The sequence below is a fragment of the Agelaius phoeniceus genome, chromosome 3 (assembly GCF_051311805.1).
Source record: "Agelaius phoeniceus isolate bAgePho1 chromosome 3, bAgePho1.hap1, whole genome shotgun sequence".
Classification (NCBI taxonomy): domain Eukaryota; kingdom Metazoa; phylum Chordata; class Aves; order Passeriformes; family Icteridae; genus Agelaius; species Agelaius phoeniceus.
In genome coordinates this window covers 58932970-58955275 of record NC_135267.1, presented here as the reverse complement: position 1 = coordinate 58955275, position 22306 = coordinate 58932970, and the positions used below count along the sequence as shown (strand labels likewise).

The following is a 22306-nucleotide window of genomic DNA, read 5'->3' as shown; positions in this document are numbered from 1 at the left end:
GCTCTCAGAATCAATAGCTAACATCCTCAAAAAGAGCACACACCCAACCAAAGGGAGAAAAAAAAAAATCGCGCTCCTTCATATGCATCACGCACAGCATGGCTCTTCCCTTTGAAAATCCACAAAAATTCTTATAGTTATGGAAGAAATATATCCACCCACAATGGCAACACAGTTTTAGATATCCAGAACATTTAAAAAAATCATTAAGTTGGCATTCATATATTCAATGTCATTCAAATTATTATATTATTCCATGTCCAAGGGGAAAGAGCAACCCAAATTTTCAGCTTGTATTTACATCCTGAATAATGTCCCCTATCCTACTCACATCTCCAGTTACATGCAGCCTGTTAGTGAAGTAATCATGGTGGAGGGTGGCAGGTGGTGACAAGGAAAAAATGTCAGGACTTTTTGATATAAAAGGGTTCTGCAGCTTGATTATAAATCTAGACTGGATCTACCGATCATACCACCCAAGTCTTCAGTTCCTGTATGCAGACCTGTCTCACATAGAGCTGTAGCACGAGCACAGAAACAGAATTACTTCCCTCAGTCATTTAGAATCCCTCATCCCTGCTGGCTATGGCTGCATCAGCAAAAAGTGCATTATAATAGAAGCAGATCTGTACAGCAAAAGTTTTTGCTGAGAACCTGGCATCCATGCAACATATGCATTTCAGTATAATCGCTGCAGTCTATATCTAAGTCTTATTGTCTTAATATGTACATAGCAAACATATCTGGCTGCTTCTTTTAACATATAATATTGTCTAGTTTCATCCAAAAGGAACCAATTTTTGTGCTTTCCAGGAATACTCTCATGTGAGCCAAAGAGTGGTAAGTAGAAGCATTTGAAACATTCATCTCAAAGGCTTTCTCCTGATACTAAGAAGAAACAAAATAAAAATCAAGCTATTAAAAAAAAAAAAAAAAGCCAAAAGACCTACTGTTGTCATCTCACTGATCTCACTGCAGGAGTTCCATATTGTTGTCTCCTTATCACAAAAGTTTCATACCTTCTTGGTGTTTCTCATAAAGCAGCTCCTCCAAGCACTGACTCTTTCTTCTTCACAAAGCAGCCAATTGACTCCAATTCCCTTTCTCAACCAGCCACCCCACTCTTTTATAGCACTCTTCTCCTCATTGGTTACAGCTGTGGCCTCTTAAAGTCAGGCCTGTTCCTAATCTTTGATAATTGGCCCAGCTGCAACTAAGATTACTTTCTACACTATCTTTATTTTCTTATATTCTATCCCCCTACAACCTACAAACTAACAAAAAGACATGTTAATCCAAATATACCTATTCCCATCTTCTCAGTGCAGTTCTGCTGAGACACCCCAAAATAATTTCGGTGTTCCTGAAATGCAGTTATGGCATATGTGAGATATGACAAAGCAGACTAGAATGTCTGAAGCACGCTGTGAAAAGCCAGCAACTGACACACCTGGTCCTATTTCATACACCTCCCATCAATCACCTGGTCTTCACAATTTTTTTTGTTTGTGTGTTTGGGATGGGGGGTTTTGGCTGGGGTTTTCTGTTGCTGTCTTTTTGTTTTAAATTAACAGCTGTCCATATCCTTGCTCCACATCAAAGAGCTCCCAGGAATCCAACACAGTTGAAACATTCTTCTCAAACTAATTCACAGAAGTATTACTTGCCCATCTGCTTGGTTTTTTTTAATGTACCTCACAGCAAAACTATCCACAAGTCTCTTAGTCACCCTGCTACATAGTCAAAAGTAATATAGATAATGATGTTTACTTAGAATTCTAGACTTGCAAGAGCACCAGAGTTTGTTTCAAGAATAACCAGAAGCATAAGTCAAAATTGCTTTTGTACAGCATCAATGGAAATTCTTCCCTCATTCCCCCCTACAGCCCTAGCAGTCTAACTTCTTCTCCAAGAAGTTCTGAGACACCAATGTTCTCAGTGAGATACATTGCATTTTATAAATGTGTACGTGTTGATAAACTCATTTAAAAAACATTTAGAAAAGTCCCTCATTTACAAGAAAAGACCAAAAATCAAAATAATAGTTAAGCTAAGAGCCAAACATCACATAACAATCATTTTTCCAAGTGTTCTTGTAAGAAGCCTCAAAAAACATCCAGACCTTCAACTTCTTTTTTAAGCATAGTGAATAGAATGACACTTTCCTCTTGCCAGCTTTGCATCTTCTAAGAAAAACAAACAATAACCAAACAAAAAATCCCAAACAAAGAAAAAAAAGAAAACAAAAAACTCTCCAAAATTTTTTTTTTTTTTTAGTAAAAAAAACATTATTTAAAATAATTCACTGTCCTTCTATTGTTTGGGCATTATTTCCTCTCAGTTACTCTAACTGAATTCAAGTACTTTGGTGTCAATCATGTCCCTAACATCCAACTACTGTCAATTTTAAAAACTAGTGAAATAAACATCAGTGCTGCATACTGCCAATCTAGTACTTTATCCACTTGAATCTTCACATGCAGCTTTCTCAACTACCCTATCAGAAGTGTGAAGGCTTTGTTAAAACACTCAAATTCAACTGACAGGGTATTTATTCGAGAACAATTGTGTATTCAACCCCAATTTGAAATAGCAAGTATAACATGACAGACCTTCAGCATGTATTTTCACCAAAAAAACACTCCTCTTTTCTAGTAGAATGATTACACATAGTCTTTGAGATCACCAGAAGTCATATTCTGAAAACTGGGGGAAGATACTGATTTTCAAAGGCCTAAAGACAATTTAAAGTTTTCATTTGGCTTCTCTTTCTTGGGTTTAGCTTACTAAATTCAAACTTTTAATAACATCCAATTCAGTCATTTTCAACCTGCTGCTAGAAAGAATATCAGTTTAATTAGTAAGTAAAGCAGTCTGATGCTCACCAATCAGTTTCACTCTTCCTGAAGACAGCAATGTGGGATCATCTTTTTTGACATTATTTATTGAGTCATCTACTAGTTCTTTGATATGATCAATTCCTACAACTTGTCCTTTGGGACCAACCTGGAATAAAAATATACAGATGAACAATTTCTGCTAGGTTCATTTACAGAATGAGTACTTATACTTCCTGACTCATTTCTCTAAAATAAAAACAAAAACAGGAAAGTGGAAGTATATTTTCCCAATGTTATTAAAACTACTGTTAGAAATGACAAATTCTGACTGCTAGAAGCACCTGATAATTAAAGTGTGTCTGCACACTTCTATAAATAGTTGTTAGAGTGATCTTTTTGAGATGTGATTCAGTTGTGTTATATTGTTAGTGGAGATTTCTTCTTGGAACTTTTAGAAGTTAAATTTGATCATGTTTGTTTTCATTACCTGCAACAAAAAGTAACAACATCAAGGAAAAAGACTAGAACTGATCTCCTTTCACACTGAATAAAACTTACCAAGGATGAAGGTTCTTCTAGAGAAGACCTTACATCAAGGATTAAATAATGATTTTTATTCAAAACCATCTCAAGAGTTCTATTCTTTCAGAAGCAAATGCTGCAATTACCAGTCATGGACAAATTACCTTCCACTCACCCTTGCACTCATGAATCTGCTCTCAGATTTACAGCTCTCCTCCATAGGAAGAGTGGAACTTCTGAGAGCTCTTAACTCAAAAAAGGTCACAAAATCTCTGTACTCTGAGAGGGGGAAAAATCTACTAACAAGAGCTTCTCCATTACAGGTATTTCTTCCAGAATTTTGTCTTTAGTTCAGAAAAAACATTCAAAACTAATCCAAATCTTAAAATCTCTGACCACTTTTAACAGGATCCAGCTCAAAGACTACAATAGCAAAGTATGCCCTAGCAGAGCCCATGTTGCCTAACTGTCTTTGGACACATCTAAACACATTGTTTATGTTTCTGTATCTTACATTTTAATATTGTTAAGACATGGAAAATTAGTAACTAGTTATCCTGGGGAATTTTTTTGGTTTTATTATGAACAAGTCCTATGTTAAAAACATTAAAAAAGCAGTGTTAGCTTTTCTTGTTTGAGTGGGAGACCACCACCCCAGCCTTTGAAACAAAACAAGACACAGAGCAAGTTTTCACTTTGACATGACAGCCATGGGTTGCTGTTTGGAGGAATGACTGGCAGTCAGCTGTACCATAAGCTGGCAAAAGATCCAGTATATTCCAAACAGTAACATCACAGAAATGAAAATTTAGCAAAATGGTCAGAGCATGAAATAGGCTGATAAAGTCAGAGAACCTCCTGCTGCATGTGACAGCCCATTATGCTATTTCTGAGTTCTCATCAATTTCTTTTATTACCCTGGAACTGTGAAGCACATGCAATTGAGACAACACAAAGAGGCACAATTTTTGGATCTCTATGTTAGGAATAAAAATATACCCACTTTTTTCATATCCAGTACTGACAGGATGAAAACTGTAATTCATTTAATTTGCCAGCAACCTTCAAAAGTAAATAAACTTATCTACATAGCTTGCAAAATTATTCCAGGAGCTTAACATGAAAATCTAAACAGCAATCTTCAAGATACTTTACCAATCTAAGTAAACATAAAGCTTTCCCAGAGGTACCACAAATGAGATTATCATCATAAGAGTAAAGTTGTCATCTATGAGCACTGAGGTGCTTGTGTCACAAATGTGAGCTACTAATTCTAGATCTCAGTTAGACTGAGAAGCAACATCAGCAGTCACAAAAAGCACATCTCCAACTGAATTTTTGTGGCAAAACACTCTACCATTAATTCCCATAATATACTTTGTCCTGGAGTGACTTTATGATGCTTGTATGCCCAATCATCTGTAACTTCTTTCAAGTTTTTGTTACTGTTAGCAGTGCTAACAGTACTGCTAACAAAACTTTCTAGCAGAATGAAAGCATTTACTCAATTTTTCATGACACACATCTGTAAGCCATTCCAATGCAAACAACCAAGGAGGATTCTTCAGAGGCACATAACATTCATATGGCAATAAAAAGATAGCAGGATTAATTTCAGGAAATTTGGAAAGAGATTTTCTTTTTGTGCTGATTCTGACTTTTCCACAGCTTGTTTTAGTAGAAAAAAGGGCACAACTACAATTTAGCACATCCCATTGAAAATGGCTATTCCTTTATTCACCCATAACTTCAGTGAGAAATACATATACCCTGGACAGAAGTTTTAATGCTTGTAGGATTGGCATTCCCATGCTACCATTTGATTACTGACTTCACAGAGCAAAAATAATAGGTAGCAAGTTGAATTAAGTGCCATTTAAGATTTCCTCTAAACTGCAGATTGGTTAACTTATTTCAACTACTTTTTTTTTTCCTCCAGATTTTGCAGCTAACACTTAGACAACTAAATGCTTTAGCAAGTGCATGGCCCAATCCTAAACACTCTCAGCTAACTCTTAACACTGGGAAACAGAAGTGATTGCAGACTCAGATTGGTGCTTGAAAACAGAAAACTAAGTAGCAAAGAAAGCTAAATGAGAAATTATCATATGTATCAACACATTTCAAATTAACTTTGCAGAAAAACAAAACAAAAAATCTAGTTGGCAGTTTAATGAAGGTCTCTACTAATGATAAAGCAATTATAAAGCCCTGGAACAGAGAAAGAAGAACTGATTATATTAGTTTTCAATAATCAGTCTAAGAATACAATAGCTACAGCCACTAAAATCCAAATCTTTTAATCTTTTTTGTTTAATCTTTTTTTTCCCAATGTAAGATAGGGAAGAACACAGAAAATTCCTTAGGTACAGGTTGAATAACACAACTGAGATTAAGTTACTTGGCAAAGATGTAAAATTCAAATTAATATCTAACTTTAAAAAGGTTAAATGGACAGTAATGCTTGTGCAATATAACAAGAAAAGAAAGCAATTAAATTAAAAGACAATTTATTATAGACACAAGATATTTTCCTGTGGAAAAAAGATTCTTTTACACCTCACTAAGCTCTCATTGTAACAGGAATCCATGAAAATTTATCACAATGAGAACATTCACAGCTACCCAAGATAATAAAATTTTGAACTGTTCAAGACAAACATCTTCTTCCTTCAAGATATAAAGCAACAACTAAAATTCAATCATTAAAAAAAACCAAAACAATCCAAAAACCCTAAACTTCCTCACTAAGGGGTTTCTTCACCATCACACAATTTATTGGGCTACTTAACTTGAACATCTGCTATCAGCTACCATAAGAAATGGGTACCAATCACACCCAGGAGAGTAAATTATTTTCTGTATAATATACTTCAGTGGATTATGAAGGATGCTTTTTTTTGCTCTGTAATTCAGAGTTACACTTGAGTCCAAGCAGTTCTGATGATCGATGATTAAACTGAACAACTCACCATTCGCGAAAAACACGCTGTAAGAATTCCACTTCCAGATCCTACATCAAGTGCTTTGGCTCCTTCATGTAGCTGATCAGATAGAAGTTCAAGTGCATATGCATGCTAAGAGAACACAGAAAGAGAAAATTTCAAATTATTTTAAGTGTCTGTTTTACTCAAGATATGGTAATTTCCTCAGAGATTTTGGGAAATGCCCTGAGCATTTGCATAAGAAATTTCAGAATTATTTCTATTACAAAAAATGGGGTGGGGAGGGGAAGGAGTTAACTATATTATATAATAATTTTTATTTCATTGGCCTCAACAAATTTCATGAGCGTATTTTTTTTTGTTAGTATTCATATACAAAGCCTCATCTGACCATTTACGCTTCTAGCATAGACTCTATTTATATATTAGGAAAAACACTATAAATCAGTTTATTTCTCCTCAGGTCTGGCGACACTTAATATTCTGGCAGTATATGGCCAATAAAGAATTTAGTTTATCATTATGCTATATGCATTGGAATATCCTGGTACAAAAACTATCTAGGAAGAAGGCAGCTCGAGAGCATCAAGGAAAATGGCTATTAAAACTACTTTCTGTATTACCTGCACACTTGCTGAATTAAAGAATAGGAAAAAGCAGCCATCTCTTACAAAGGCAGATAGCCAGGCTCATGGATGAACTGAAGTAGTCTATAGACACACTTGATAACTTTTGCTATGTGGTGGAGCAGTACACAAACTATGCGTAGGCTGCACACTAAAAAACCAATTTGTTCTTTCATGTTTCAGAGACAGCCATTATGACACTCTTTCAGCTTAATCCATCCCACCCAGAAAATATAAATAATTAGAATATTCTCTGGTAGAAGATTCTTAGTTAATATTTGCTTAGAGGATATATTACCTTTTTGCTCTAACACTTCATATACTACTAGTGCTAAGAATTGGAAAAATAATGACTTAGGGGACTTAATTTTGAAGCATGATTAACACTTATTTTTCCTCTTAGCAACAGTACTTTTTTCTGATCTTTTCTTGAATAATATTGTTAACATCTCTATACAAAATTCCTGGTTTTTTTATATTGATAACTAGGTAAATTCTAAGCCATCTACACAGTTTTTAGTCAAGAGAAGCAGACTTTTACTATGATTTGACACCTTCCAAACATTGCAAAGACAAAATACTTGCTTCTAGTCACCTTTCATCTCAAATAAAGAAAAATAGAAAAATTATATCTGGGTTAGATGCATGCACTGAAATCCCAACTGGAACACTCACCCTGGTCACAAACCATTTGGCAAAAAAAGCCCTGCAACTCAGTACAATGTATCTGTTTTCCTGTCCAAAGATTTAAAGGCATTACCGCAGTACCATATTGGAATATGTATACAGGAATCACTGTCATTCACTCCTGAATTCTGATTTTATATATTAAAAAGTAATTTCTATTGGAAAGATCTCTGGAAATCTTCTGGTCCAGTCCTATTTCAATACATGGGCATTTTAAATTAGGCTGCTTAGAACCCTGTTCAGTCAGCTTCTTTGTATATCAAAGAACAGAACTTCCACAAGCTGCAAAGCCTGTTTCAGTACTTAACTACCCTCATAGTTTGGGGTTTTTTTAATCAAGAAACTAATCAGAATTTCCTATGTTACATTTTTTCCCCCACTACCCCTCATCCTATTACTGTACATCTGCAAGAAAAATCTTGATCAATATCTTCTACTTCCTCACAGTAAGCACTTCACAAAAGCGTCACTGCAATCAACTGCTCATTAAATTTACTAGGGTAAATATTTTATTTCAAAAGCACCTGGATGTTTATAAAATCATTATACTAATCACCTAGTTAAAAGCTTACCATGTGTGGAGCACTGATTGTTGCTTGGAAACCTGTAAAACAAGAGAATGGATGATGTTCATTGTTGTTCAGACAGCAACCTTACAATCTTTATTACCTTGACTGTAAAGTGCAACACCTTCACTGTCACCCTCACTCAGGGTACAACATCCACACCCCTGCAGTTACACAGGTACTCTACATCAGAAGTGAGTTATGGTACCTCAGCTGAAAGCTACACTGTGTCCACTCTGGACAGGAAAAAAAACGGTTTTATCCTTGATCTCAGTTACAATCTCCATTTTGTCACTATACATTGAATGAATATCATATATTGAGCAAGTAGGCTTAATTCAGAAGAGTAGTGTCTCCTCAAATAATGTAACTCCTTTTTAGTCAGCCCCTATGTAAAAACCTGAATTTGTTAGTTTGAGTTTCATGTAGTGGAGACCATAGAATATCTGGAGAACAACCTTGTGTGTTTTGCAAACAACAAATGAGAACAAACACCTATAAGAATGGGAGGAACACTCACCTATATTTGTTTTTGTAAAGACACATACTCAAAGGCTTATGTATCTTAAAATATTTTTAATTTTCCTATATAACTAACAAAATCCTAATAAAATTCACTTACCACATACAATTAAAAGCAGGGAGAAGATCAAGAAAAAAGAAACTAGCACATTTACACAGATCATTCTCTTGTCTTGGAAAGATAAAACTGGGACCTGGATGGGTAATTACTGTCCTATCAGTAGACCTGCCAATTCAAAGCCTATTTTTAAAGATTTCACATAATGGTTTAAGAAACTTTGCACTGGTCCCAAATGAATGATTTCTGTGGAAAGATAGGGAATGTTTCTACCTTAAACTGGATGCAAATTATTTTTATGTATTTACATCAGTTGCACAATCACAAGTTGCTGTGGTTTGAAAAACAAACACATATTTACACATACTAATATTGGCTGAAAAACACCTCTCTACCTGATGTATCCAAATATGCCAACTGCATAACGCAGGAAATTGAAGCTTAGTTAAAAGGGTATGCAATAAATTGAGGAAGAACTAAACAATCTTCCAAATTAAAAAAAATTTTCACATTCTTAACACATAAATAACAAAACCAGCCACAGTTACACAAATGAAAACAATCTCAATCACTTTTGCAAGATGCTCTTACCTATAGACTGTGGAGAGTCCATGTAGGGGTTGTATTTTGCATAGTGGCAACGGTCTGTAGCCAGCATTACTTCAAATACCTTGTCTGTTTTGATTATTCCATTTTCTATAAACAAACAAATATATAAAAATGAAGGCATTGTTTCTCTTCTGCAGTACAGGAGTCTGTGAAATGTGTTAACATATACATAGCATTGTGAGAAATCATGTGCCTTACACAGATCTTACACTCTTGCCCTCATCATACTGGCCATGGCAAGGGTTGGACTACAGCATTCTTAAAGGTCCCGTCCAGCACAAACCCTTCTGTGATACTAAAATTCAATCTGGAGTCCAGAGACCAAATGATGCTTAAGCCAGTGATTGGTGAACAGCAGTTTCCCAGCAGTTATAAATGCTTTCCTGAAATCACTTGCAAAGCTCTACTCCCTAGGAAAACTCAACTTCATGCACACCTTTGATAAATCCTGAAAATATAGTCAGTAAGAAATTAGTATTACTATACACACCAAACAAGATAGACTTCATATTTCTAAGAAGCCATACAAGTAATTATTGAAAGATATACAAAAGCAAGTTAGAAATGTTAAGTTGAAGCATCATTGCTCAGTACTTTAGTTTCCAGATCTGTTTGTCTTGTGTTAGCAAAGAAAAAAAAATCCTTTTGTTAAGAAACTCCCACAGAATCTGAATTCTTATGCTGGGGCAGACTGCAGCCAAAAAGTTTTTATATCAAAACACTCTCAATCTTTTTTCACTTTTCAAAATAAAATATAAATGAACATGCATGTAAAATGTCAGAAGTGGCCATTTTTTCTTGCTGTTTTATTGAAGATTTTTAAAACATTGTTAATTCTATTTTTTTTAAGTTCTCAAGAGCCATTAATGAATAACAGAAAACTTTGGAAAACAAGTGGAAAAAATTAACTAATTACTTTTATTAAGAGACTATATAAACTATAAATAACAGGAAAAAATTAACTAATTACTTTTATTGAGAGACTATATAAACTATAAATAACAGACATTTCAATGATGGATTGCTTCATTAACTACTTTCTTTAAATAAGGATTTATTTGCAAAATTATACTTTAAAAGGGAAAAAAAAAGTTCATTTAAGCACCATTAATATCTAACCCAAAACATGAAAATCAGATTATGGAACTTGTGTAAGATTGTCCTGAAGTGGGTTTTTTTGAAAAAATACACCCCAGGAATGAGCTAACTTCTGCAGAGACTTTACTGACTGCTTACTGGATGCTCCCAACTACACCTATTAATCATGGGATTTTCCTGTCTTCTTTTCTTATCTACTATCTGTGTCCAGAATTAATTATCCTATATAACACAGAGTTGAATTCAGAAAGGAAAATAACTCCTCAGATCATATTCCTTTTTAGTCTGAAGAGAAAGTATCACATAGAACTGCAAAACAAATATACTATTACTAAGGAAAATTTTAAGGAAGACAATTCCTTTTTAAAATATATTATTTTTTTAGAAAGATTTCTGTATCTGGTAAGTCCCAGAAAAAGCATACACTCCACTCACAGTCCCCACACATTAGATATATCCTGTTCTTTGACTTCATTTAGAACTGAATACTACAGCAGTTCTAGTATCTGAGCCAGCAGGCATTTGCAGCAGTTCATAAGTTTACTTACTGAGCAAAATTGTACCCAAAAGAAAACAAACAAATCAATCCATTAATACATTGGCACTAACAACAGAGGAAAAGTAAGGGAAAAAAAAGTTTTCCCTGACCACTAGAAATTAATTGGATTAGTTGTATAGCAGTTCTGTGAACAAAGCTTAGAAACAAAAATCAAACTTTTACTCTTCGAGTCTCATTAGGAATCACTAAGAAGTTAGTATCTCCAAACAAAATATACTTTAAAAAAAGGAGAATAAGCAAGTCTAATTATAACAGAAGTGAGGAGATAAAGGCGCTAGGAGGCTGAAGAGATGTCAAAAAGCAATAGCTGAGAAGTACTCACAAAAGGTCTAAAATAGTGATTTATTTCTTTACATGCAGATAGGCGCATATATTCTATAACTATAGGCAGCCACCTGCTCTTTCCTTTTGTGCCTTTTGGAATAAGCATGCAAAGAACAAAAAGAACATCTTGGAAGTGCAACTGCAGGGCCCTATGATAAGGCCAAGAACCTTCTCTAACTTCACAAAACTTAGGTCCAGTCAAAGTACATACAACTACCAAATAAAATGCTTGCATTGACAGGCAAATTACAAAAAAGCCCCGAAAACAGAAACTACTATTTTACAGATTTGAGCATTCAGGATGCTCTCATTCAGCAAACAATCATGAGATTTGCTGACGGTTGTATTGTCATTGATTATTGCAATCTTTTCCTCAGTAAATAAGAATTGAAGAAAGTTACCCATACTCAGAACCTGTGGAAGAAGCTGAATCTGCTGTCAGCTATTTATTTCACTTATTGAATAATGCTCCATCCTCAAAAAAACCAACACCCTCTCAGCTACCCCCAATAGATTGTCTGCTTTTCAAATTTGCTTATTATACAATGGAAACTACATCAAATTTTAGGTGGGAATTAATAAAAACAATCAAGCCCTAAACAAAAAAGTCAACATTGACTTAGTTAACATTTCTATTGTGTTGATAACAAGATTTTTTTTCCTTAGTCTCACAGCTGAATATAGAGAAACATAACAACTGTAAGGTACCAAACTCCAAAAAAGTCCTTTCTTTCCTGCAACAGTCAGTCCCAAGATGACCAGCTGCCAGGATCTTAATTCTGCCTGAAACGTGTCTCTATCAAATTCTCAATTAAGTCCAGAAAACAAGTATAAAGAAGCCAATAATAGAAGCTTATATTGCAAAGAAGACATTCTAATTTCATGCCATCTCTACCAAAAAACCAAAACAATAAAAAAATTAACTTAATAAGATGTTAACTAAAACAATTTTCTAAATTTTAAAGCGAAGCTGTATATTGCAAGAAAATAATTCACAATTAAATGCATAGTAGAATATCCTTTCCAATTATAACATGCACAGAAGTCTCTCCTTGAGGAGACTGTTGGGTTTTAAGAATGATAATCAATTTGTACTGCAAACAAATCAGATATTCAAGTGTTTACAAGCAAAGATAATGCACAAACACACTGACGGCTTGAAATAAAAAGTAAACTCAAATAAAACAGAGTTATATCAGCACAACTTCCAAGCTTCAAAGGGCTGAAGCTGAAAAGTAAGTACTTAACAGTGGAGCACTGCCTGCCAAGTTCAAGAGTTACTCTGTGCAGAGGCTGTGGCAATGACAACTTGACATAATTGGAGCATGTTTTGAAAACTCTCTCTGGTCTGCCTCTTTTCCACAAATAACACCATGAAAACAGGAAAAGAGCTCAGAGCAGTCCTTGGACTTGAAGGTGGGAATATACCACTGTTAAATGTAACCTGGGAAACTGGGCAGTTGGCTGTCAGAGAGCAAGGAAAGAAGAGTCTGAAAAGGCACCATGGACTTCCAACAAGTAAACAACCTATCTTTTAATTTTGTCTTTTATTTAGCAACAAATGCACTACTGAAGTGCTTATGTTTCAAAGAATTGCCTACCTCACTGACAGGATTCTGACTGTTGACCAAACACGTTTGTAACCATACCATAAAATACTTGCAGTCAACACTTACACCAACACTGGCTTCCAGATCAGAAAAGAGGATGTGTCACTGCCACATGATCGAGCACACAAGCTTACTATACAAACCATAACACCTACTCAAACTCCTCCTGTGGCTGACTGCAGATCCCAAAACCATTTACTACTTCAAGATCCACAAGTAGTGCAACTACTTCAGCATCCACATAGTTCAGCTTCTTAGATTACTTTCTCCATAACCACTGCAGAATACTTCACTTAGGAAGATGAATTTTCAGTGAACCAGTGATATTTTGAAATCATACAGAGATCTTAAGGCATGATGCAAAGTACATATAGCTTTATGCTACAAAAGATTCATTCATGTAGATAGAAATTACTGATGTGACAAATCATCAAATGGTTTGGGTTAGAAGAATCCTTCAAGGTCAACTAGTTCCTTCTTATGTTAGGGGCCCCAGAGCTAGATGCAGCACTCCAGGTGGGGTCTCACCAGTGCAGAGCAGAGGGGTAGAATTGCCTCCCTTGCCCTGCTGGCCATGACACTTTTGATACAGGACAGTTTGCTCTCCACAAACTTGCAGAGAGTGCACTTGATCCCACTGTCAATGTCAATGACAAGGATGTTAAACAACACCAGTCCAAGTGCCAACCCCTGAGGAACACCACTCATCAGGCCTACACCTGAACATAGAGCTTTGGACCACAACTATTTTCAGTGCTACCAGCCAGCCTTATCTATCAAGTGGTCCACCCGTCTAATCCATGCCTCTCACTTTTAAAGATAGGGATATAGTGCAGGACACTGTCAAGTGACAGTCTCCACCTGACCCATGAAAACCAGCTAGCAGCTCTCCAGAGGAGAATGGGCTGGAACAGAACCACAGCTTGATTTGCAAGCAATGTGAAGATTGTTGGCTTTAAGCACCTGATCAACTGACATTTTTAAAGTCCGGGTCTTTTTGTTTGAGCAGAGGAAGAAAAAATATGGGAAAGAATGTGGTTCAGTTAATAGAATTTTATTTAGTAATGAGCATAGGAAGATTTCACTGTAAAGCATGAACACAAAGAAAGCGCTTAGAACAAGAAGTGATGCATCAGCATCCTAAAATCCAGTAACAGACACTGACCCAAATCATACAAAGTTCTTTGTGCTAAATAAATTGAAAGTAGGTGTTTGTAAACAAGTGTTTCTTATACCACTCATACATGCAAATTTCTTGTGCTTTGCTGACAATTTAAGAGCTATCTGCCTCAAACATTCAGCTGTCCATCTATTTTCACTATGATTTGGATTCACAATATCCAAACATTATCCAAACAGGAGGTTGCATACAGCTCACAGGAAGGAATCACTTGAGAGTCTATCATTCAGGGACACAACCACACAAAGATTGAGGAAATCACAAGTCCATCAGTTAATCTTACAGCCCAGAAATGAAACACAAATATCAAGTCCCATGAAAATTCCAAAGTGACAGAAATTTTTAAAAAATGGGAGTAATAATAATAATAAATATTCAATTACCATTTAACGCTACTCAAAACCTGCAGACATAAAACATAGGAATCATAAGCTGGGCTCAACACAAATTAGCATACAGCCTCAAGCTTCAATTAAATACAAAGTTACCTGTGAACATTTCACTTTCACTTTAAGGTAGTATTCCTTCTCTATTTAATAAGGATCACCTTCAAAAACAACCCATCCGCTTTGGTGTAACGGGTAAGAGTTTTCTATTAATTTTCATGGATATTAAAGTCTGCAGTTTACTAATTTAGACAATTTAACCACAGCTGTATTGCCCCCTCCTACCATAGGGCAGTGTTGCAAAGTTGGTATTAACCATTTTCTTCTCTGGGGGAGGAGAAAGGCCTGCTAAACACAGCCTTCTAGCACACAGATTTATACAGAAGTTCTCTGTCACGTACTCACATTTATCATAATGATTATGTTGATTTTATCTAAATCTGTATCAGCAGCTGAATGAAGAAACTTTGAGGAGTACATAAAGAAAAAAGTAACTTTAGGGTTGGTTTCAGCATGCAAAAACATAGAACCTCATTTTCCAATGAACTTTAACACCCATGTGTGGATGAGGGAGACTTTAACCTCCAAGCACTCCTCAATCCCTCAACATTTGAGAAGGCTGAACTTCACTTACACATCACATGGGAAGTCAGAACTAAAGATTTCTATACAAACTGACAACAACCATCAGTAATAATGAAAAAGTGTTGCAAAGGCTAAGATAAAGTTAGCTGGATCAGACAGACAGGGAACTCTCTTCACAGTAAGGCTTGCAGCAAAACTACTTACAGCTTCAGCAGATCTGTAAAGAAGCAGATGGTGCACATCTCACACCTTACTGAGCAGATGCCATGCAGCCACTCTGCAGCTTTCAGAAAAGCCAATGCTGGTAAGACAGCAGCTAGACCACAAAGTTGGTCACTATGAAGGTGGTTTCATTAAGACAGGCACTGGTACTACATGAAAGTTGAGGAAGATCAGAAGATCAGCAAAATATAACTCTGACTCTTGGGACAAAAGGACAAAGAAATGTCCTACTAGCAGAAATTAGGAAGAATTTCTGAAGCTGTATTTCAACAGTGCAAGCATTTAAAACTATTTTGTCTTCAAGTTCACTATTAAAGTATTCAAGTTCTGAAGTCTTAAAATGTAACTCGTAAGTCAGTTCAAGAGAAGTCCACAGTTTACTGATCTCAAGCTTTAAAAGAGTTCACTCAGTTTTTGCCAAATGTTGGTAATTTAAATTAAAAATCAAAACATTAATACAATTAGCCTAATAAAAAAATTAATGAAATTATTTACTTAAAGTGTTATGTAGCACTAAAGAACATGACTTCGTGGCATTAAGGGATAACATTCACATCAACAATCGCTCAAAAGAACTCAAAGGAAATGAATATTACACATTTCTTTCTAGGCTTTCCAGTAGCTCTTGGTGATCTCCTGATACTACATCAGGATGAAAGAAACAGTAGCATTAAAAGAAAAGCTTAGAGCTGTACTGAAGCTAAACCATAGAGGATTCCCTCTTTTTAAAATGCCTACATGCAGCAGTAATGACCTGTTTTGGACACATTTGCAGTATCATTTCCATGTTGCTATGGATTACTAGGCAGCTGCAGACCACCAGGAAAAAATCATATGTGGCATTTTATTTTTATTATTATATGTGAATATATCTTCAATCAAGCAAAATAACAAAATATTTTTAATTAAAAGTATTTATTAGGAATTATAAAGATTTTTAATGTAAATAATCAGCAAAAAATGCCCTCTTTTTTTCTTGCATGATTGAGGACTTAGGTTTTGAGGCACTGAATTTTGGAAGTTTGTGGGAAAGTATGGGTAGGTTTTAACATTACATTGACAGCCTGTCTAACATTCAGTGCAAAAAACATGCCAACAACAAAAAAACCAGTTAAGAACACAATCTTAATTTACACACCAATAAAACACGATGTTATTAAATTTAGGTTGGTTTTTTTTTCTTTCTGTTATCATTTCCTATTATTTGGGATATCTACTTGTCTTGATTTACTTGAAGGCCTGCCTCTTAAAAGATCAAGGGTACAGAAATTCCTTCAAAACATTTCACTGATATGGGCAAATCATTAGCAAATACTCAAATCTTACTTAAAAAGAAAAAAGTTTCACAGAAACTCCTTTAGGCAATTATTCAAATCACTTGCTAACAAAATTCTTTTTAAATCTCAATGCTCCAAAAAATAGCATCACAGATTTCAAGCCTGCCACCTGAGACATGAACTACATTTAAGAAATTTTAGATATTCTTAAATTAACTTATCAGTGGATGTGTTAATTTTTAATTGAAAAAAATAGTTCACTTTCTAACCACTTCACTACCTGGTCATAAGTTACAATGCTTAGTCACTGAAGCCTCAATACATTCATGATGAAGAAAGGGGTGGTCACTGAATGCACACAACAGGCAGAAAAAGTGCTCATACAGGGGACTCATTACATTTGGTGTAATTTTCCATTATTATTTCCCTTCTTCATGTTCATCCAAGTTATATTACTCTTCCTCAAGCAAAATTAGACAGAAGAAATTTGGATAAACCAAGGGAAAAGACATGACAGAGGAAAAATTAACAAACAAAACCAATGTTTACTGCTTGCTGAACCTAGCTTAGGCTTACTGTATGCAATGCTTTCCCATTCATGGCATTTCCCAAAGAGATTTGTCCTCAGCAACAAGAAACTCACACCAAAGGTGCAGATTTATTGCAGATAAGCCTTCATCATGACGAAGCATGCTAAGATGCCATTTTTAATTATTTACTATCTAAATAATTAAAACACTTAAAGAAATACTTTTAACATATTTAAAAATAGAATTCTCAGACCCTGATAATATTTGAATATATACTGATTTCAAGCATCATTCACACTGAAAAATTAAGACCCTGATCTTATGTGAGGTGCAAAATTCTATGGACTCTCCTAAATTAGAGTTGCTAACTTTTGCAACACAAGTTTATTAGGTGAGAAAGGTAAAAGAATGTAGCAAGAAACAAATCCACAGATGGTTAACAACTTCTGCCACAGCCAAGTTAACTCACCTTCACTTTCACTGAGAAATGTGGATTCAAGAGCAGGTACATGTGATGAAAACACCATTGACACAAGATGATCAGAGAAATAAGCAAAGCAAGCTTGTCCTACGTCAGCATGACATTGACTGGAGGAAAAAGGCACAATGAGTAAACTTAATGAACTTTGCTTGTGAATTGGACAGGGAATCAATTCTTGTCTCCTTCAGATGGGAAAGAAAAGCTGATTTCTAAGATGCTGGCATGTAAAGTAGCAGGATTTGGCAAAAGCCCAAGTATGAAAGAAGATGAAATGATCTAGTAGTAACCTATCAGCGGATAGCTGAAGATACAGAGAGGGGAAAAAAGTTACAGATTTAGAATCAAAAGATTTTCAACCAAGCAAGACAACAGTAAATAACTCATCAATTTTCCTCAGCACCTCTATATGGCAGATTCATAATTTTAAAAAAATCTCCTGTCAGAGTTATTTATTTAAATACTGGTAATTATTTCTGTGCTTAGTATGATTTCTAACCCTACTGTAACCTGCATTTAGAGAGCTTCCTAAAAATGTTGTCTGCTAAAAGATCTTACTTCAAATATATTTTAGGGAGCAGTTTACTCAAGTTTGAAGGAACATGTTCAACTATTTTCAGTTAGGAAGAAGCAAAGATTTTAATAATTATTCTGTGAAGGTGAAAAATATTTGTTTTAAGGCTTTAATGGAGAAAGAATCATTCAGATTTAAAAAAGGCATTCTTAAAAAATGAGTACTTTCAAGAATCACTGAAACAAAGCAGCTGAACACCTCGCAGCAACAGCACATTCAAGGACAGCTGTGACGAGCATATTTTAAACAAGTTTATTTTGCATAAGTCAAATTGTGCATCTATGATGCCTCAAATTAACAGTGCAAAACCACGTTTACAGTGCAACAAGAAGTTAAAAATCAAAACAACAAAACAATGTACTGCAACATTCTTCAGTCACTCAGTCACTAAGCATGTGCTGAAAAACATGCAAAGTTCTGGGACCTTCCTTATTAGTTTGTCCCTTTCAAGACAGGGCAGCAAAGATGCAGCCTATAAAGAATAACTGCCTAAATCTGCATTGTAAATACCCAAAATCACTTGTCACTGCCCTAACACAATGATTGCTACATTACAGAAAAGTTAGTTCTATAGTTAAGGCAACAGTGAAATGAGCAGTAAAGCAAATGTCATGAAATAGAGAATTTTATTGCCACAAAACAGAAGCACTAGCAACTGTCAATAACAGCCTATAATTAAGAATAATCTTTATAGCTGTTTTAAAGGAAAAGAACATGTAGCATACAGGAATCTTCCAATGATGTTTTCATTTGGAAGCAAAACCACTTTAATAAGTTCCCATTCTCCCCAGCCCTCATTTATGCACAACCAAGTTTGCTGCTTCTCTAACCATAATAGTATAACAGCTTACAGACACTGAGGAGCTTAAATGTTGATGTTTCACAAGTCATGAGAAAGTGACCCAGTCTTACAGCACTGCCTCCCTCACAAGCAATTCTGTAAGAACAGTCAAGAGAAGAATTGTGGCATAAGGGCAGGGGGTAGAACCTCTCTACCAGGATTTGCTGCAGAAGAAAATATACTGTGTCACTACAACCCGCATTATTTTAAGTTATGCAAAATATACACTACATTACACACACATTTACTAAGTTCCACACAAGACAAACAATGGGCAACATCAAATTACCTGCATCCAATTTGCATTCTCACTTTTAGCACAAAATGCTGTAAATGCTATGTGGCTGTTTTTAGAGAGGGGAAAATACTGTGACGGATCTACTACTCCAAAAGAATTCTATGGAACATTTTTTGTAGTCTTTCTGTAACCAATAATTTTTAACTTGGCTGAAACATATCTGGGAGAACTGTATCACATTAAACAGTACTTTCTTCTAAATCTGTTCCCAACTTTAGCAACAAGGTATCATCTTACCTGAGGAACTCTAACTTGAAAGTTACAGTCTTAATTCAGCAGCTGCTCTGCACTGATAAAGCCCTACAACATGAACAGAGTCCCATTGAAGTTGACAACACAATCTTCCTGCAAGATCAAAAGCCTCTTTGCTTCCACAATATTTTACTGACAATCCACTATTTCCCTTTTTAACACCCCTCAAAATATTTTGGCATGCATATGCAAAACAGAGAGGGGGAAATTACCATCAGTGCATGCTTTGAGATTACAATATTGAGCGCTTCTATTTTACTTTCCTTTTCCTATACAGCTATTGCTGTATACTAACTACAATGGTTTTCAGCTTTGTCATCATCATTTGCAACGCCCTAAACAGTTTCCATGTGTTGAAAAACTGTCATTGTCTTCTGCAACAAAGAAACTGGTTTTGCCTTCAGGTTCTGAGTGCCATAGACTATTCTGGCAGTAATTGCTTTTTGGACGTATTTTGGAGTTCAACGCTGATTTTTACATCAGAAAGTTTTTCCCTGCTGTGTAAGAGAACAGTATTTCACTAAAACAGTATTTCTAGCCCTTTCAGTTGCAGAAAAAAACAAAACAAATGTATTGCAACACTTGTAACTAGAGAAGTTATTATGAATTTATTAAACAGAATTTTTACAATGAAACTCTTCAATAATTAGTAGTTTTTACATGGAAGCTGAAAGTCACTTCAGCATGTATTATTCTGCTGGATGTGATAGTTTTCAAAAGAAAATACTGAGAAAGCCCACAGAATCAGATGATCTAACATAAGCAGAGAAAAGGAGAAAACAAGGGTGATTCTTCTATGACACCAGAATACCGAGGAGGCCACCTTGTCTGTGGTGTTGTAGTATCACTAAAATAGGAGACAACTGTCATAAAACAGGTCCAGATCTACATCCTTTTACATCTAGGACACGAACTTGAGAAGAGAAAGGGAAAAGGCCAGGAGCAGAAACGAGGAACACTGCAAGTATATATAAGAGAGGTTAATTCTATTCTAATATGAAAAATGCAAGCTTCGAATACAGAAGGTGTTGTATCTCCGTCCTCTCAGGACCTGCAGACTTCAGGATGTACTGAAGTACATCGGCGAAGAAGCCCCCGCCCAACCTTTCCACGTTCAGCACGGGGACAGCACAAACCCTGGGCGAGCACAAGGGAGCGCCCAGTGCCGGGCAGCCACGGCAAAGCTCGGCTATCACAGCACGAGTCCGCAACCCCGACAGCTCCGCTCCGCTCCTCTCCCCTTGGGTCCCAGCCCAGCCCTTCGAGCGGAGCCACTCGGGACCCCGCCGGGGAGGGGAGGAGGGACTGCCGCCACACGCCCCTTTCACCCAACACAAACAGCCGCGGCCTCTTCGCCGCGATTCCCGAACCCGGGCGGCTCCCGCTGCGTTGCACAGCCCGGGCCTGAAAGCCCGGAGGGCGCCCGCCGACACCACCAGTCCCGCCGGCCGGAGCGAACCAGGCGGGCGCCGATCCCGGTGCGTGCGGGGGATCACGGGCCCTCCGGCACTGCCGCCGCGGCCCCGCCTCAGCTCGAACACGGCAGACGGGAACGAGGCGGCGGGAACGGGGCCGGCGAGGGGGGGACGCGGCGAGCAGGGAACAGCCACGGCCGCCGCACGGCGCTTCCCCTCCGGGACCGCCATCGGCGCCACCCCGCCCGCCGCATTGCCTCCCGCAACAACAGCCCGGCCCGCCCTGCGACACCGGCCGCCGCCCGGACACACACCCCCCGCCCGGGCACGCACGGACACACCCCCGGTCGGACACAGAGACACGCACAAACAGACACGGACGGACAACAGGACACGCGGGGCCGGCCGCCGGTGCCGCTCCCTGTGACAGTTGGCGGCGGGTCGGGCGGGCGCGGCGGGAGTGCGCGGTCGCTAACGGTCACCGGGCGGCCGGTAACGGCCGCCCCGCAGCCCAGGAGCCCCGCCCGCCCGCGCCCCCGCCCCGAGACTCACTGCGGAGGTTGTGGATGAGCTCGGAGTGGCTGGCGCCGCCCGACTTCCAGGCCATCGCTAGGCACACTCTGCGGAGCAGGTACAGAGCCGCCTTCAGCGCCGCGACTGCGCACAGCAGCTTCCCCAGGAAGGACACAACCTCCAGCGCCGACACAGGCGCCGCCTCCTCGCCGCCTCCTCCCGCGGCCGCCGCCGCTGCGGCTGCCGCGCGCTCGCCGAGGGGAGGGGCCACGCGCCCACCGCCCCGCGCGCCCGACATGCCCCGGCCGCCGCCGCCGCCGCTCCGCCGGCCGGCGCGGTGCCCCCTCCCCCGCGCATGCGCGCCCACCGCGTCTAGGGGCACGCGTGGGGGATCCTCGCACGCCGGGGCCGGGATGCACAGCGGCTGCTCCCGGCCCGCGCGTTTTGTTGCCGGGGCCCTGGATCCCGCGCTGGCGGCGAGACCCCGGTCCTGCCCTCCCCTCAGAAACGGCGGCGAGGCGGAACGGGTCTGGAGGGGCCGGTATGTGAACTTAGGAGCTGTTAATGAATGAGATAGCGAAACGGCACCTCGGTGCGCACGCATTTTCCCCTCTGCCCCGGCCTTCGCCACTCCCGTGACACAAGTCGGTACACGCCGGGTACCGGAGAAGGCGGTGTCGGGGCGGGCGAGCCCCATCACGGTGGCTTCGCCGCCAGCTCCGGGCTCCGGCCCAGCGCGCGACCCGCCGCCCTTGCGACGGAGCCAATTAGCGGCGTCTCCCGGCGCGG

The 22306-nt window shown here is 38.3% G+C and overlaps 1 protein-coding gene across 4 annotated transcripts in view; it reads right to left on the bottom strand.

Annotated features, from left to right (window-relative positions):
- Window positions 1–22306, bottom strand: part of PCMT1 (protein-L-isoaspartate (D-aspartate) O-methyltransferase) — a 36860-nt gene extending 14554 nt beyond the window's left edge. Inside the window, exons 1-5 of one of the 4 annotated variants that reach the window (XM_077175373.1) lie at window positions 22106–22306; window positions 9358–9462; window positions 8193–8224; window positions 6335–6439; window positions 2886–3006 (exon numbers count right to left, since the gene is read on the bottom strand). In XM_077175373.1, coding sequence (XP_077031488.1) covers window positions 2886–3006; window positions 6335–6439; window positions 8193–8224; window positions 9358–9462; window positions 22106–22214 — 472 coding nt within the window. In that variant the 5' untranslated portion in view covers window positions 22215–22306. Of the gene's footprint in view, window positions 1–2885; window positions 3007–6334; window positions 6440–8192; window positions 8225–9357; window positions 9463–21556; window positions 21870–22105 lie in introns of those variants that run through there. The other 3 variants (XM_054628901.2, XM_077175374.1, XM_054628900.2) reach the window with 3 other exon arrangements.